This window comes from Dendrobates tinctorius, unplaced genomic scaffold (genome assembly GCF_039654945.1).
Source record: "Dendrobates tinctorius isolate UK_male_01 unplaced genomic scaffold, ASM3965494v1 ptg000019l, whole genome shotgun sequence".
Lineage (NCBI taxonomy): Eukaryota > Metazoa > Chordata > Amphibia > Anura > Dendrobatidae > Dendrobates > Dendrobates tinctorius.
Window position 1 is genome coordinate 86,565,316 of NW_027361687.1, and position 16,548 is coordinate 86,581,863.

At 47.4% G+C, this 16,548-nt stretch overlaps 1 protein-coding gene across 1 annotated transcript in view; it reads right to left on the reverse strand.

Annotated features, from left to right (window-relative positions):
* Positions 1–3,882: 3,882 nt before the first annotated feature.
* LOC141082674 (embryonic protein UVS.2-like) overlaps positions 3,883–16,548 on the reverse strand; it is a 54,792-nt gene continuing 42,126 nt past the window's right edge. Inside the window, exon 12 of the mRNA XM_073566621.1 lies at positions 3,883–4,021. Coding sequence (XP_073422722.1) covers positions 3,883–4,021 — 139 coding nt within the window. The remainder of the gene's footprint in view (positions 4,022–16,548) is intronic.

Here is a 16,548-nt window from a genome sequence, read left to right on the forward strand (position 1 = left end):
TAAAGTGACTTGCTCACAACCTGTGTGCAGTTTCCTTTATCTCCAAGCGCTTGTAAATTAAGGGCATAAACTCCTAATTTGGCCTCACAGGTGATCTGGCATGCCTGACTTTGGGTCAAAACGAAAACAGCTACAACATGTGACTTTCTCTCTTAAATCTTTCTAGGCGTGCTTTCTCTAATTTAAGTTGCATTTCTTCAGCATAGCTTGCTCGCATTTTGGCAGCTTCAGCATTGCGTGGTCAATGGCAACCGCGCTGCTGATGGATACAGTCTTTGAGGAGACGGATGTAGCAGATTTTGTCCTGTGTGAGTTTTGGGACATGGTGTCTTGAGGGAATGCTTGCCTGTGCAGAGGTTGCTGTAGCTGTATTAGTCTCTGTATAGCCGGTGACTTGATTCTCACTATATGGATGGCTGCAGTTTCACTAGTTCTTGCAAGCTGAATGGAAGGCTGTCTTTTCCCTGAATTGCACTAGCTGGATGGCGCTGTGTAACTGGCCTCTGCAGGATGGAAGACTCTTCTATCTCTAAGTTCCCACTAGCTGGATATCTGCTGTTTCACTGCGGTCCTGCAAGATGGAAGGCTCTTCTCTCCATATTCCCACTAGCTGGAGAGCCGCTGTTTCACTGTTCTGTCCTCACTAATTGAAGCAGACTTCATGTAGCTTAAACAGGCAGCTAAACCGCTATACCGGGGTCCAATAAGGAGACTGTAGTTTGAATCTGTATTTTATTGAATGTGGTGGTATATTGATGCAGTGAAACTACAAACAAAAACATATTTTTTCAAAAAACAAAAACATATATATACACTGAGTCAATACTGGGTACATCAGGGATGCATATCATACATAATACATTAAGAATCAACATCTGCACTACGAGCTGAGGAGGGGAAACTAATTGAGCAGGCTGATCTGTGACAGGAATTAGACACAGGAAGCATGTTTGCTTACCAGCGATGCTGTCACAAGGGGGGAAGAGAAATGAGATGCTTCCGGGATGCAGGCTGAGAGAAAATGGAGAACTGGAAGGAAAATGGGGGCTGGACTTACCATGATCCTTTGCAAAACTTACCAGGGTGCCTTGCAACCTTCTCAGAATACATTGTGAACAGAGGGAAATTAGAAGCAAAAATGAAAGTAAAATAGAATAACACTGCGGTTATGACTCTGGCCACTAGATGGAGCCAGAAACAATGAAAACAATAGAATCTATAGAAAACTGAACATTCTATATATTCTCAAGACATCATTGGAAATATTATCAAATAGACAGTCAAAGGTTGTTAATTAGATTTTGGAGACAGAACACCTTGAGTTGTTTACCTGATCGAGTCACGCTGACTGAGAGACCGCCTTCAGCTGTAACAGAAGTGGACATGCCTGTTGTTTTTGACCAATCTCAGAGAATGATCACTCCAGATGTTGCTCAGTCCACACTAGAATCTCCGCCTGCACCTCTCTCACGGTCAAGCAGTTTGTCCGTTTCACCGTACTTCGCCCTCTCATATCACTGCATCCAGCCCACGGTTTTGCAGTTGTCATCATGGGAAACATTGTTTCCTCCTATGAATGACAAACCAAAGAGGTTGAACTCCACCATCTCTGTTCTGTTGACCACGGAAATGATGCCTTTTCACCTGGAAGAGTTTCCGAAAGCTGATGCCCATTGCAGTCACCCAGTACCAATTGCCCAGTTGCCAATATTTTTCAAAGAAAGCTGTGCCTGCTCTACACCAGCATGTAGCAGACAACATCACCTATTCCTTGACAAAATCTATGTCTGCCAGGGTCCATTTCACCAGACACTTGGACAAGTAAGCATGGCAAAGGGCATTACATCTCACTGACTGGGCACTGGGTGACTGGTTTCTGTAGGGCCAGGTGCTGCCCCACAAGAGTTGGAATCCCCAAGGCTTGCAGGCCAAACCTCTACAGTAAACACTTCCTCCACTGCTTCTGCCTCCTATTTCTCATCTAGGGTCTCCACCTGCATCCTCAACCTCTGCCTTCACGAGACAAGCATTCCAACAGTGCATAGCGAACCCCTGCCACCTTCGCACTGCTCAGCAACGGTGCACCGAAATCAGGCATCTTAAAATTGATATGCCTTGGAGATCGCAGTCATGCAGCTCTCCAGGCTGAGTTTGATCAATGGCTGTCTCTGCTGAACCTGCATCCAGGGAAGGCTGTGTTTGATAACGGTGCAAACCTGCTGGCAGCTGTATGGTGAGGCAACCTTACACATGTACCTTGCATGGCTCACGTCCTTAACCTGGTGGTGCAGTGTTTTCCCAGCTACTATCCTGGCCTGGGTGACCTGCTCCTGAAAGCACGTAATCGATACAGAGGTCTTTGTCCATGCTAGTTAACAGGTTGATATGCCATGTGCCGGCATGGTAGAATTGCACTCTGCACATGTTGCAGTGACTGTGGCAGCAGCAACGAGCCCTGACGCAGTATGTCATGTCGTAAAGCCTGGGCCAATACAGTACGGAGGTGGTGCATATCACATTTACAGAGTGGGCACAGATTAAGGACCTCTGCACCCTCCTGCACAGTTTTGAAATAGCTACTAAGATGGTTAGCGCTGATGACGCCATCATCGTCATCACTTTTCCGGTGACTTATATGCTGAAGCAAACTTCGAAGAGCCTGCGGGAGGAAATGGTGGTCCCAGAAGAAAAGGAGGAAGCAGAGGAGGCTGGGAAAAGGATAACATTGTCTTGAAGTTCAAGACTGTCATCACACAGGCGGGTGGCAAGGAAGGGTGGAGTACTGCGATCAAGGGGGGCTGGTGATGATGATAACAGGCAAACTGTTATCAAAGGTGCAAGACCTGAGGAACAAATATAGGAGGAAGAGGTGATGGGAGAGCAATTGTCAGATGAAGAGAATAATCCTCCCTGCTCTGTTTGGGGTTGGAAGGAGGGTACAGAGGAAATTAGCTTCATTGTTATACAGCCACCAGCACATCATGGTCTCGGACCTTATGGTAGAGCCCAAAATATGTGTGCCTTCTTGCTGCACTATCTGCAACATCATAACCTTATAGTTATGATTATGAATAATGCTGACTACTGGGTTGCCTCTTTATTAAATCCACATTATAAAACAAAATTTTGCCAGATGATTCCTGCCCTAGAAAGGGACCTGCAAATGCTGAAGTATTGAAACACACTTGTATACAACCTTAAGAGAGCTTTTTCCAAAGACAGCAGTGAAGCACACAGTTCGCATCGCAGCTGTAGACTTCCAACCTCCGGCCCATGAATTCGTCAATGCCCAAACATTAGCAGAAGCAGCAGAAGCAGTGGAAATGGAAGAAGCAATGTCTGAGAGTCCTTTGACACTTTTTTTTAGACCAACTCATGCACCAGAACAACATAGTCCAAGTCTTACACGTCGTGAATGAATGGAGAGAATGGTGCCGGAGTATCTAGAACTAAATATCAATACCATCAGTCAGGGTTTGGACCCTTTCACGTTTTGGTCTTCCAAAATGTAGGAATGGACGAAGCTTACCTCACATGCCTTGGAGGTTTTATCATGCCCTGGCAGCCAGCGTTTTCTCAGAACATGTCTTCAGCACTGCTGATGGTTTCCTGACTGATAAGCACATCCGGCTGTCCCCAGAAAGTGTTGACCGGCCAACTTTCATCAAGATAAACACGTCATAGATCTTCAAGGATTTTTGCATCCCAATCACAGACTTTACAGACTAGGTGATATGGCATTTTTATTTGAGCAGCCATGACAGCACAACCGATAGAGGGGATCCACCCTTCAGGAACAGGAAACCTACAGATACAAAAGGGTGGCACCTCTACCACGCATCAGTTGGTCTCCTGTTCCTGGAGGACAGCGATCCCTACAGATCATCCCGTCAGAGGAGCGAGTTTTTCAGGTTTAGATTGCTCGGCTGCCCCTAGAAGAGGCGAAGATTCCTCAGAACCCTCTGCTTCTTCCTCTTCGTCTTCTTCAGAGGTAGACTCCAGCAGCTGTTTCTGTTTCTCCCTGAATCAGATGGACAAGTTAGTCAAGGCTGTGAGGTCCACCATGGGGGTAGCGGACATGAAACCAGAACGTTCAGCACAGGACCTGATGTTTGGCGGCTTAGATCCAAGAAAACGCAGGTCTTTTCCATGAATGACAAGGTTCAGAGCTTGATAGATAGGGAGTGGAAGAAGTCAGAAAAAAAGGGCTCCTTACCCCTGGCATTTAACCGAAGATACCCCTTTGAGGACCCCTTGGTGAACAGATGGGATAAAGCCATGGCTAAAGCCTCCAAAAAGTCTTACATATCCTTTGATGACATGGCCTCCTTAAAGGATTCGCTGGATAAAAAAGCGGATTCATTTCTAAAATGGACATGGGAAATGTCAGCCAGCGCCTTGAGACCAGCGGTAGCCGCTACCTGCACAGCCAGATCCATGATGGTCTGGCTGGACCAGCTTGGATCTCAGTTAGGAGACGGAGCCTTTATTTTATCGCAGAAGGTCGTCCAGAGATTGAGTCAAATGCGATGAAAGGAAGAGGAAAGGTACAGGATTTATTTTTGGAGGCTCATCTCTTGAGACTAAGAAACCATCCCAATGACTAGCTGCTCCGGTAGGGGGTAGACTAGCTGCCTTCTACCCAGCCTGGCCCATAATTTCCAATAGTAATTGGATTCTGGGTATAATAGCTTCAGGACTGCGGTTAAAGTTTTCCTGTGTTCCTCGGAATAGTTTTAGGATTATTCCCCTCAGATCTTCCTCATCAGAACAAGCTGCCCCGGAGTCTGAAATTCATGAGCTATGCAACGAAAAAGTCCTGATAGAGGTGCCGGAAACAGAGAGGGGTAGAGGTTTCTATTCCCCTCTGTTTCTGATCTGGAAGCCAGATGGTTCCTTTAGGACGATAATTAATTTGAAAGCCCTTAATGATTTTCTCATCATATGTCCGTTCAAAATGGAATCTATCAATTCCACAATAAAATTATTGTTTGAAATTTGCTTTATGGTGGTTGTAGATTTAAAAAAGATGCCTCTTACCATATACCTACCGTATATACTCGAGTATAAGTCGATCCGAGTATAAGTCGACCCCCCTAATTTTGCCACAAAGAACTGGGAGAACTTATTGACTCGAGTATAAGTCTAGGGTGGGAAATGCTCCATAGATTATTCCCCCATATGGTGTCCTCAGAAGAAGCTCCATAGATTGTTCCCCCATATGCTGCCCCACAAGAAGCTCCATGTCATGATCTGACAGTTTTAAATTGCACTGGGTGAACTTTTTTTACTTTGGAAAGTTCAAAGGTGTTTTGACTGTCCCCGGTGGTGGTTGTGGTATTGCACCTTAGGTTAGGTTTGTGCACTTAATTATGAATCAGGTGTGACACCCTATAAAGGTGTACTAGGGGGTGCAATCACTGCTTGTGATATTGTGAGTTTGTATTCACTCTGAGTTGGAGAGCCTGGAGGAAGGATGGAGCTGGTGAGGAGTCCTGTGCAGCTTAGCCAGGGGGGATGTGTTTCAGCTATGGTGTCTGGACGAAGGGCTGGCATGGCGTGGTGGAGTCGCAGTGATGGTGTCAGCGGGAAGTGTCTGCATGGGCTGGTGGAGTGGCGACTATGGAGAGTGACACTCACCATGTGGGACTTGGCTGCTGAACTGGACTCAAGCATGCTCGACTTCGGGTCAGAAGCTGAACTCATCCTTGGGACTCTGGTTCTAAGCAGCTGCAACTGGTGGTGGACTCTGCTCCAAGGCTGCACTAAGGTGAAGGATCCTGTTATGGTGATGGATCCGGGTGGAGGAGAAGACGCACGCAGGTGGTGGGCTCTGTTGCTGGGAGCGCACGCAGCAGAGCAAAGCTAAGTGGCATTTCCCCTGTATTGTCTCTTTCCTCGTGTGTTATTAGTGCAGTGGTGGGATTAGTCTCCGCACCGACCCATTCCCTAGTGAGGGTTTAGGGTCAGGGTGAGCAAGGGCGTTAAGGTACGCGTGCAGCGACAGGTGCGGAGCCTGTTTAGGGAATGTAAGGAGTGCAGGGACACTGGCTCAGGGGAGCTTAGGAGGTCTCCATGTCCCCATTCCCTATCGCAGGGCCCACCATTGTTAAAGTTTCCCAGGTTCCCCCTTTATTATTTAAATTCGCCATACTGGAGGCGGGGTTTCCAGATTTTATGTATATAACGTGTAATTCCCAAATTCGCCAGGTGGAGGCGGTGTATCCACCTGCACGTTTTATTATTTAAATGCGCCCCACTGGAGGCGGTGTATCCAGGGTCACGTGTGTCACATGGGTTCGCCTTGCGGAAACATCTGCGTCCAGACACACGTGACCATGACATTATCACAGGCCCTTCAGTTTTTTTTTCTGGTGAGCTTTGGCCATGTGGAGACCGCTGAGTAATTGCTGCCAGGCCTCACTGATGTGAGTGGGGAGCGGCAAGGTGTTTAGAGCCGCTGCAGCAGCAGTTATCAGGGTCTGGGGCCTCTGCTCAGCTAACCAGAAAATAAAAAAAATAAATAAATGGCGGCTTTGGTAAATTGCGGGTCTGGCAAAAGCCCCTGGAGTCGCTGCTGGGGAGCGGGACTTGCTCATGCACGTGGGCGTACCCAGGCAGGTGGGAGGAATGGTGCCCCACGGAGCTGCTTGGTGTTCCCCGAGGTGAAGGGGTGCGTTCCAGTGATGAGCAGACTGATGTAGAGTCCGCGGGGTTTACGCCAAATCTTCAAATACCACCGTAGAAGCCGCCCCTCCTGGCCGTGTGGAGGCGGCCAGTGAGTGTATATTTCCTCCATATGCGTTCCCTCTCCTCCTGGTGTGAGCAGCAGGTGTGCTGCGGGGGAGTAGGGACAAATCTCAACCCTCGCCATTAAACCAACCCTGGGAGGCGCAGACCTCATGGTGAAGAGGGTTGGAGGGTGGTGACCCCTTGGTGAATAGCGGGGGTGTGAGTGTGTTGACACAGGGGGACGCCTCTGTTATCAGGTCCTGAATGAGTTCACCAATTTTTTGACAATCGAATGTGTGTAATAAACGTTCAGGTCCGGACCTGTGTGTGAACGAGCGTGTATGTGTGCCACCAAAAAACATCCTGTGGAAGTGTGTTGTGGAGCCTGATCAGCTCATAACAAACAAACATACACATACATAAACTCGTTCCCCAGGTCGGCGCTGTGGAGATGTGGTGCCTCCAAAATGAACTTTATTGCCAATACCAGCGGTGCGTTTGTCATAAACCTGAAGTGTCAGGTAATGGTGGGGTGAACTCAGGGTCTGGGCGTCCCCGCTGTGGGTGTTTCCCTAATGAGGGGTGGTCTTGAGGGTCCAGAGGCCCCTCATTAAGGGGGGGGTACTGTCATGATCTGACAGTTTTAAATTGCACTGGGTGAACTTTTATTACTTTGGAAAGTTCAAAGGTGTTTTGACTGTCCCCGGTGGTGGTTGTGGTATTGCACCTTAGGTTAGGTTTGTGCACTTAATTATGAATCAGGTGTGACACCCTATAAAGGTGTGCTAGGGGGTGCAATCACTGCTTGTGATATTGTGAGTTTGTATTCACTCTGAGTTGGAGAGCCTGGAGGAAGGATGGAGCTGGTGAGGAGTCCTGCGCAGCTTAGCCAGGGGGATGTGTTTCAGCTATGGTGTCTGGACGAAGGGCTGGCATGGCGTGGTGGAGTCGCAGTGATGGTGTCAGCGGGAAGTGTCTGCATGGGCTGGTGGAGTGGCGACTATGGAGAGTGACACTCACCATGTGGGACTTGGCTGCTGAACTGGACTCAAGCATGCTCAACTTCGGGTCAGAAGCTGAACTCATCCTTGGGACTCTGGTTCTAAGCAGCTGCAACTGGTGGTGGACTCTGCTCCAAGGCTGCACTAAGGTGAAGGATCCTGTTATGGTGATGGATCCGGGTGGAGGAGAAGACGCACGCAGGTGGTGGGCTCTGTTGCTGGGAGCGCACGCAGCAGAGCAAAGCTAAGTGGCGTTTCCCCTGTATTGTCTCTTTCCTCGTGTGTTATTAGTGCAGTGGTGGGATTAGTCTCCACACCGACCCATTCCCTAGTGAGGGTTTAGGGTCAGGGTGAGCAAGGGCGTTAAGGTACGCGTGCGGCGACAGGTACGGAGCCTGTTTAGGGAATGTAAGGAGTGCAGGGACACTGGCTCAGGGGAGCTTAGGAGGTCTCCATGTCCCCATTCCCTATCGCAGGGCCCACCATTGTTAAAGTTTCCCAGGTTCCCTCTTTATTATTTAAATTCGCCATACTGGAGGCGGGGTTTCCAGATTTTATGTATGTAACGTGTAATTCCCAAATTCACCAGGTGGAGGCGGTGTATCCACCTGCACGTTTTATTATTTAAATGCGCCCCACTTGAGGCGGTGTATCCAGGGTCACGTGTGTCACATGGGTTCGCCTTGCGGAAACATCTGCGTCCAGACACACGTGACCATGACACTCCATAGATTGTTCCCTCATATGCTGCCCCCATAAATAGCTCCATAGATTGTTCCCTCATATGCTGCCCCCATAAATAGCTCCATAGGTTGTTCCCCCATATGCTGCCCCCATAAATAGCTCCATAGGTTGTTCCCCCATATGCTGCCCCCATAAATAGCTCCATAGGTTGTTCCCTCATATGCTGCCCCCATAAATAGCTCCATAGGTTGTTCCCTCATATGCTGCCCCCATAAATAGCTCCATAGGTTGTTCCCCCATATGCTGCCCCCATAAATAGCTCCATAGGTTGTTCCCTCATATGCTGCCCCCATAAATAGCTCCATAGGTTGTTCCCTCATATGCTGCCCCCATAAATAGCTCCATAGATTGTTCCCTCATATGCTGCCCCCATGCTGCTGCTGCATGTAAAAATAAAAAAAAGACATACTCACCTCTCCGTCGCTGGGTGTCAGATTCTCACCTGTCCTGCGTCCATGGCTGCTCACCGCTATCTGCACGTCATCAGTCAGTGACGTTCAGACAGCAGGGGGCGCGGCGCGCACTAATCACGTCACCGCGCCCTCTGCTGTCTGAAGTCACTGACCGATGACAGACAGCAGCAAGCAGCCATGGACGCAGGACAGGTGAGTATCGCTATACTTACCCGTCCTGAGGCTGTCGCTTGAGTCCCCAGCTTCTCCACGCTCTCTCTTCCTGCATTCAGCGGTCACATGGTGCCGCTCATTAATATGCGCATATTCATGAGTTTTAATGAGCGGCACCACGTGACCGCTGAAGGCAGGAAGAGAGAGCACGGGGAGAAGCTGGGGGCTCAAGAGACAGCGTCAGGGCGGGTAAATATGACCTGACACCCCCGCCCCCCCTCCCCCTCTGACCCCCTTTGTATATGACTCGAATATAAGACGAGAGGGGGACTTTCAGACCAATTTTTGGGCTGAAAATCTCGACTTATATTCGAGTATATACGGTATTCATGTAGCCCATCAGCGCTTTCTTAGAGCGGCAGTTCATTTAGGGAGATTAGTGCGACATTTCCAATATAGCGCCCTTCCCTTTGGCCTTGCGGTTGACCCTCTTGTGTTCACTAAAGTAATGGCCGAAGCGATGGCCCATCTACGAGAATCTGACATCCTTGAAATCCCCTACCTTGACGATTTCCTTATTATAGGCAAAACAGAGGACCATTATTTGGAACAGTTGCAGAAGGCATTGTCTGCCCTGGAATGGTTAGGATGGCTGCTAAATATCAAGAAACCCGGCTACAGCCCATGAAAGTGCAGCAGTTTTTAGGCCTAATTTTAGATTCACAGAAGCAGGAGTATCGTCTACCGCCCGAAAAGTAGATTCGCCTATGATATAAGGTTCTAAACTCCTCTAACAACCCCACCTTGTCCCTCAGAAAAGCCATGTCCCTATTGGGCTCTCTCTTGTCCTGAATCTCTGCGGTCCGGTTGGTGCAATTTCATACAAGAAAATTACAGGGCGAGGTTTTATTGCATCAAAGGATTCTTGGTGGTTGTCTGGAAGACCAAATGATTTTATCCCTGATCACTATAAAATCTCTGGATTGGTGGCTGAAAGGGAATAACTTATCTAGAGGGGTGACCTGGGAGTTTAACATAACCCAAATAGTCACCACAGATGCAAGCCCTACTGACTGGGGGGCTCATATTGGTGAGGTTTTTGTCCAGGGTCTATGGGAGCTTCATGACGTAGAGATGTCTTCTAACCTGAAAGAATTAACAGTAGTAGAACAGGCTATTAAGAGGCTCCTTGTGTATCTACAGGGTTATCACGTGCGAGTGCTCTCTGACAATCAGGTCACAGTGGCTTATATCAACCACCAAGGCAGGACTCGTTCCAAACCCCCGATGGAAGTAACAGACCGCTTGTTCCAGTTAGCAGAGCAACATTTTCTATCTTTAACAGCTGTGAACATAAGAGGAAAAGAAAACACCACAGCGGACTTCTTACGTCGCAATCTTTTAAAGCAAGGGGAATGGTCTCTAAAAACTACCATCTTCAACCTGATTGTACAAAGGTGGGGTCAACCAGATCTGGATCTCTTCGCCATCAGAGAGAACAGAAAAGTGAGACCATTCTGTTCACTAAATCCCAGGGAAGATCCTTTAGCAGTAGATGCCTTTCTGATAAAATGGGACTTCAGACTAGCCTATGCCTTCCCTCTCCTATCTCTGCTACCCCTAGTGGTGAGGAAAATCAGGTAAGACAAGGCGAAGATAATAGTGATCGCTTCATTTTGGCCCAGGAGAGCATGGTTCTCATGTCTCAGGACTATGTCCATGTCCGATCCTTGGGTCCTGCCGGACATCCCAGATCTCCTATCCCAGGGCCCAATCTACTATCCTCAGGTAGCTGGCCTTCATCTGACGGCGTGGATTTTGAACGGGCATTGCTAAGGGATAAAGTCTTTTCCCCAAATTTAATAAATACCCTTAAGATCAGGAAGGAAATTAAAACCAGAATCTACGTCAGAACCTGGAAGAAGTTTTTACAGAGTTCAGGAGTGGTAGCGGGAGAATCAGTTCCAATAGGTCAGATTCTGGAATGTCTTCAAAAAGGGCTAGACATGAGGCTTTCCACCAGTACCCTCAAAGTGCAGGTGTCCGCCTTGGGGGCACTTTTCAGCTACAAGATCGCCGGTAATTACTGAGTGAATAGGTTTAAGGTGGCTGGTGTAAGGAATGGAAGCGGAGGCAGAGATGGTGAAGTTCACATTCGTTTTTTATTTTTAAAGTGGAACCTCAGGACCACGGTCCAGGAAGCTCCGAAGGGGGCGTGACTAGTGAGCCCCGGGTACCCGTAGTAAAGCCCCTCAGACAGGATCAGAATGGAATACCCAGAGGACACAGGTGCTACCTCCAGATAGACCCCGGACACGTGGCAGCTGTCCGAGCGGGGCCAAAAGGGATAACAGAAGTGACAGCAGAGTCCATAATAATAAGAAAAAGAGAAAAGCTACAGACTGAAACCAGGATCACCTAAATAAACAAAATCATTATATTGGATACAGAAAAGGACATAACCCATTAAAAACAATTAAAAAGTCATAGATATGACAGTAAACCCTGCTAGCCCAAAATACAGCTAGAAAAGCTCCCCCAAAAAGGACAAAAGATGTACACAAATGGTTAATATTGGTTCACATCACAAAAGACATGGTTTTTGGAGCAAAATAATAAATATAAGGATCAATAGTAATAGCTCAATAACTATAAATAATTAAATATAGGTATAGTAAGTCAACTCCATTTAGGAAAAGTTAATAACCATTCATTAATCACCAACAAATAGATATAAAATATAGATATGCAACCATAAAAAAGCCTCAATAGCTACAATCACTATGTGAAATCATAGGAAATCACAAGCAGGGAAGGAAACACCATCCCACAAAATGTGAGATGCAATAATCACAAGGGATATACATACAGAAAACCGCATGAATGTCACAAATACCAATCCCTCCAGGTGGAAGCTGAATATAATCAGCTAGGTATATCTATTGCAGGGGGAGCTTGTGGAAATGCCTGACGCGTGTCGCCACAACTGGGTGGCTTTGTCAGGGGCAAGTGGTTATACCAAGACATATCCTATATATATATTCAACCAATTAGCAAATAAATGAAATGCAGCTGCAGTGTTACCTCATCGAACACGTGCCTTGGGACGCAGTGGCAAATCCTAAGAGAGTCCATGGTGATGTGTACACTCCACGTGTGAACAGAGATAGATTCCGTATAACCCGGAAGTACTAGAGAGTAGAGTTGAGCGACTTTTGTTTTTTTAGGGTCGCGTTTCGTTTCGTGAAACCCGACTTTTCCAAAAGTCGGGTCGAGCAAGATCGAAACATGAAACACGAAACCCAAAGTAAGTCAATGGGGAATAAAAGTCGGCAGTGAGAGGAGGACAGGAAACACACCTACAGTGCCCATTTGAATGCCAAAAGCATCAATTCTTCTTACTTAAGCTTGTCAACCTTAATTAACTTCATAATACAAGTTACGCACTGAAAAATGGGGGTTATTTGGCTAAAGTTGTGAGGGGGGAGGGCTGGCTGCAGGTTTTCATGTGCCCTGGGCGAAAGAGCGCCCCTTTAACACATACCACAACTCATCATGCTCCGATACGGCAGAGAAACAGCGGTATAGTACAATGAAAAATACCTCACTTTTTACATCTCATGACGAGGCCCATCTATTTCTCCATACAGAATTATTGGTCCCATATAATGTTTGAAACAGTATATGATGAGCTCCACATAATGCTACAGTATATGTTGGTCCCCATGGATGAAGCTCCACTGTCTTATGGGCCCAAATAATGCTCCAAACATAATTGGCCCCATTTCTAATGCTCTAGTGTATAATGGGCCCTGTAAATGCTGCTCCAGTGTCTGATGTCCACCTTTGGAATGTTCCAGTGTATGGTGGAATGTTCCAGTGTATGGTGGGCCCCATCTATCATTCTCCAGAGTATAGTGCTCCCCAAAAATTGCTGTCCCAACATTGAAAACAATCAAATAAGTCTCCTCGCTAGGGAATCCCTGTACTTGTCTGGACTCCTCGTCGTCCCCATCTTCAATCTCACTGCACAGTATTTCAACTTTGCAAGTGCTGTGATCCTGGGCAAGCAGGGGGGGCCCACTCATTGGCGACGGCACTGGCACAGGGCCCCTGATAGTACGGTGGTGTGTCTGATGGCGGGTGGGCCGAACCTGCACTTTCATCTGCAGCTTCCTCTTTGTCACCGTGTAAGATGGAACTGTATATGGGAAGGGTAACCTGAGTTTCATCAGGGTCAGATTCAGGTCGTGTAGCGTGCGAGGGGAATGTAGTGGTCTGGGTCAATGTACCAGCAGATTCATCGAGCAGTGGCTGGGCATCAGTGCACTTGTGTCGCCCCCAGGAGTACGGTCGCCACAGTGGCATTACCTTCTTCCTAGGGAGTGTGATGTCATGCTTGGGAGCAACGAAGGATCTCTCTAGCAGGTTAACTGATTGGGCGGCGTTATTCCCACGAGTCATGACCCTCCAAACAGCATTCATGAAGGCAAAGTGATTGTTTTACGTGGGCAGTATGGTTGCAAAGCTGAACCTTAAAGGAATGTCCAGAAGGACACCACCAGGAGTGGAGCCTACGGTTAAATTCGACTCCACCTGGGAAACCTCAACCATGCCAGCTACAGAACAGATGCACACATTGCAAGCTTAATTCCGTTAACGAACGAGACTCCGTCAGGCCCCGCGGTCCGAGTCCGGCTTACTAGAGGGACACATGAGGCTCTGGCACATGAGATTGGCCAATAACTGGTGTGTCATGCCCTTACATGTCCGTGGCTGCATGTGCGCTACACTGAAAAGGCCAGCGTTTGTCGCTTACAGGTGCAGATAACCCGCTGAACAACGTTAGTGATGGGGATCACTGATTACAATTATTACCCGCGAACAATGATTTCCCAGTAAGTGCAGGTCAACCGCAGTTCCGGAATTAGGCCTAACCGTCATTCCTGAAAAAAAGAAAAACTTACGTGTGCAAACCACAGGTGCTGTAGCTTGCTTAACAGCTCGCCAGCCGTTCTCACGCCCAGTATGGATTACACGTGATTGCACAAAGGTGAGAAAGGGTACCGTATCCCCGGATAACATGTATGGATAGCGTACACATTCAAAATATATGTCTATACATCAGGAGGCAGGCTCAGATGGTGTTAGGCCCAGTATGGATTGCACGTGATTGCACAAAGGTTAGAAAGGGTACCGTTTCCTCGGATAACATGTATGGATAGCGTACACATTCAAAATATATGTCTGTACATCAGGAGGCAGGCTCAGATGGTGTTAGGCCCAGTATGGATTGCACGTGATTGCACAAAGGTTACAAAGGGTACCGTATCCCCAGATAACATGTATGGATAGCGTACACATTCAAAATATATGTCTCAGGAGGCAGGCTCAGACGGTGTTAGACCCAGTATGGATTGCACGTGATTGCACAAAGGTTAGAAAGGGCACCGTTTCCCCGGATAACATGTATGGATAGCGTACACATTCAAAATATATGTCTCAGGAGGCAGGCTCAGACGGTGTTAGGCCCAGTATGGATTGCACGTGATTCCACAAAGGTTAGAAAGGGTACCGTTTCCCCGGATAACATGTATGGATAGCGTACACATTCAAAATATATGTCTATACATCAGGAGGCAGGCTCAGACGGTGTTAGGCCCAGTATGGATTGCACGTGATTGCACAAAGGTTAGAAAGGGTACCGTTTCCCCGGATAACATGTATGGATAGCGTACACATTCAAAATATATGTCTATACATCAGGAGGCAGGCTCAGACGGTGTTAGGCCCAGTATGGATTGCACGTGATTGCACAAAGGTTAGAAAGGGTACCGTTTCCCCAGATAACATGTATGGATAGCGTACACATTCAAAATATATGTCTATACATCAGGAGGCAGGCTCAGACGGTGTTAGGCCCAGTATGGATTGTACGTGATTGCACAAAGGTTAGAAAGGGTACCGTTTCCCCGGATAACATGTATGGATAGCGTACACATTCAAAATATATGTCTATACATCAGGAGGCAGGCTCAGATGGTGTTAGGCCCAGTATGGATTGCACGTGATTGCACAAAGGTTACAAAGGGTACCGTTAACCCGGATAACATGTATGGATAGCGTACACATTCAAAATATATGTCTCAGGAGGCAGGCTCAGACAGTGTTAGGCCCAGTATGGATTGCACGTGATTGCACAAAGGTTAGAAAGGGTACCGTTTCCCCGGATAACATGTATGGATAGCGTACACATTCAAAATATATGTCTCAGGAGGCAGGCTCAGACGGTGTTAGGCCCAGTATGGATTGCACGTGATTGCACAAAGGTTAGAAAGGGTACCGTTTCCCCGGATAACATGTATGGATAGCGTACACATTCAAAATATATGTCTATACATCAGGAGGCAGGCTCAGACGGTGTTAGGCCCAGTATGGATTGCACGTGATTGCACAAAGGTTAGAAAGGGTACCGTTTCCCCGGATAACATGTATGGATAGCGTACACATTCAAAATATATGTCTATACATCAGGAGGCAGGCTCAGACGGTGTTAGGCCCAGTATGGATTGCACGTGATTGCACAAAGGTTAGAAAGGGTACCGTTTCCCCGGATAACATGTATGGATAGCGTACACATTCAAAATATATGTCTCAGGAGGCAGGCTCAGACGGTGTTAGGCCCAGTATGGATTGCACGTGATTGCACAAAGGTTAGAAAGGGTACCGTTTCCCCAGATAACATGTATGGATAGCGTACACATTCAAAATATATGTCTATACATCAGGAGGCAGGCTCAGACGGTGTTAGGCCCAGTATGGATTGTACGTGATTGCACAAAGGTTAGAAAGGGTACCGTTTCCCCGGATAACATGTATGGATAGCGTACACATTCAAAATATATGTCTATACATCAGGAGGCAGGCTCAGATGGTGTTAGGCCCAGTATGGATTGCACGTGATTGCACAAAGGTTACAAAGGGTACCGTTAACCCGGATAACATGTATGGATAGCGTACACATTCAAAATATATGTCTCAGGAGGCAGGCTCAGACAGTGTTAGGCCCAGTATGGATTGCACGTGATTGCACAAAGGTTAGAAAGGGTACCGTTTCCCCGGATAACATGTATGGATAGCGTACACATTCAAAATATATGTCTCAGGAGGCAGGCTCAGACGGTGTTAGGCCCAGTATGGATTGCACGTGATTGCACAAAGGTTAGAAAGGGTACCGTTTCCCCGGATAACATGTATGGATAGCGTACACATTCAAAATATATGTCTATACATCAGGAGGCAGGCTCAGACGGTGTTAGGCCCAGTATGGATTGCACGTGATTGCACAAAGGTTAGAAAGGGTACCGTTTCCCCGGATAACATGTATGGATAGCGTACACATTCAAAATATATGTCTATACATCAGGAGGCAGGCTCAGACGGTGTTAGGCCCAGTATGGATTGCACGTGATTGCACAAAGGTTAGAAAGGGTACCGTTTCCCCG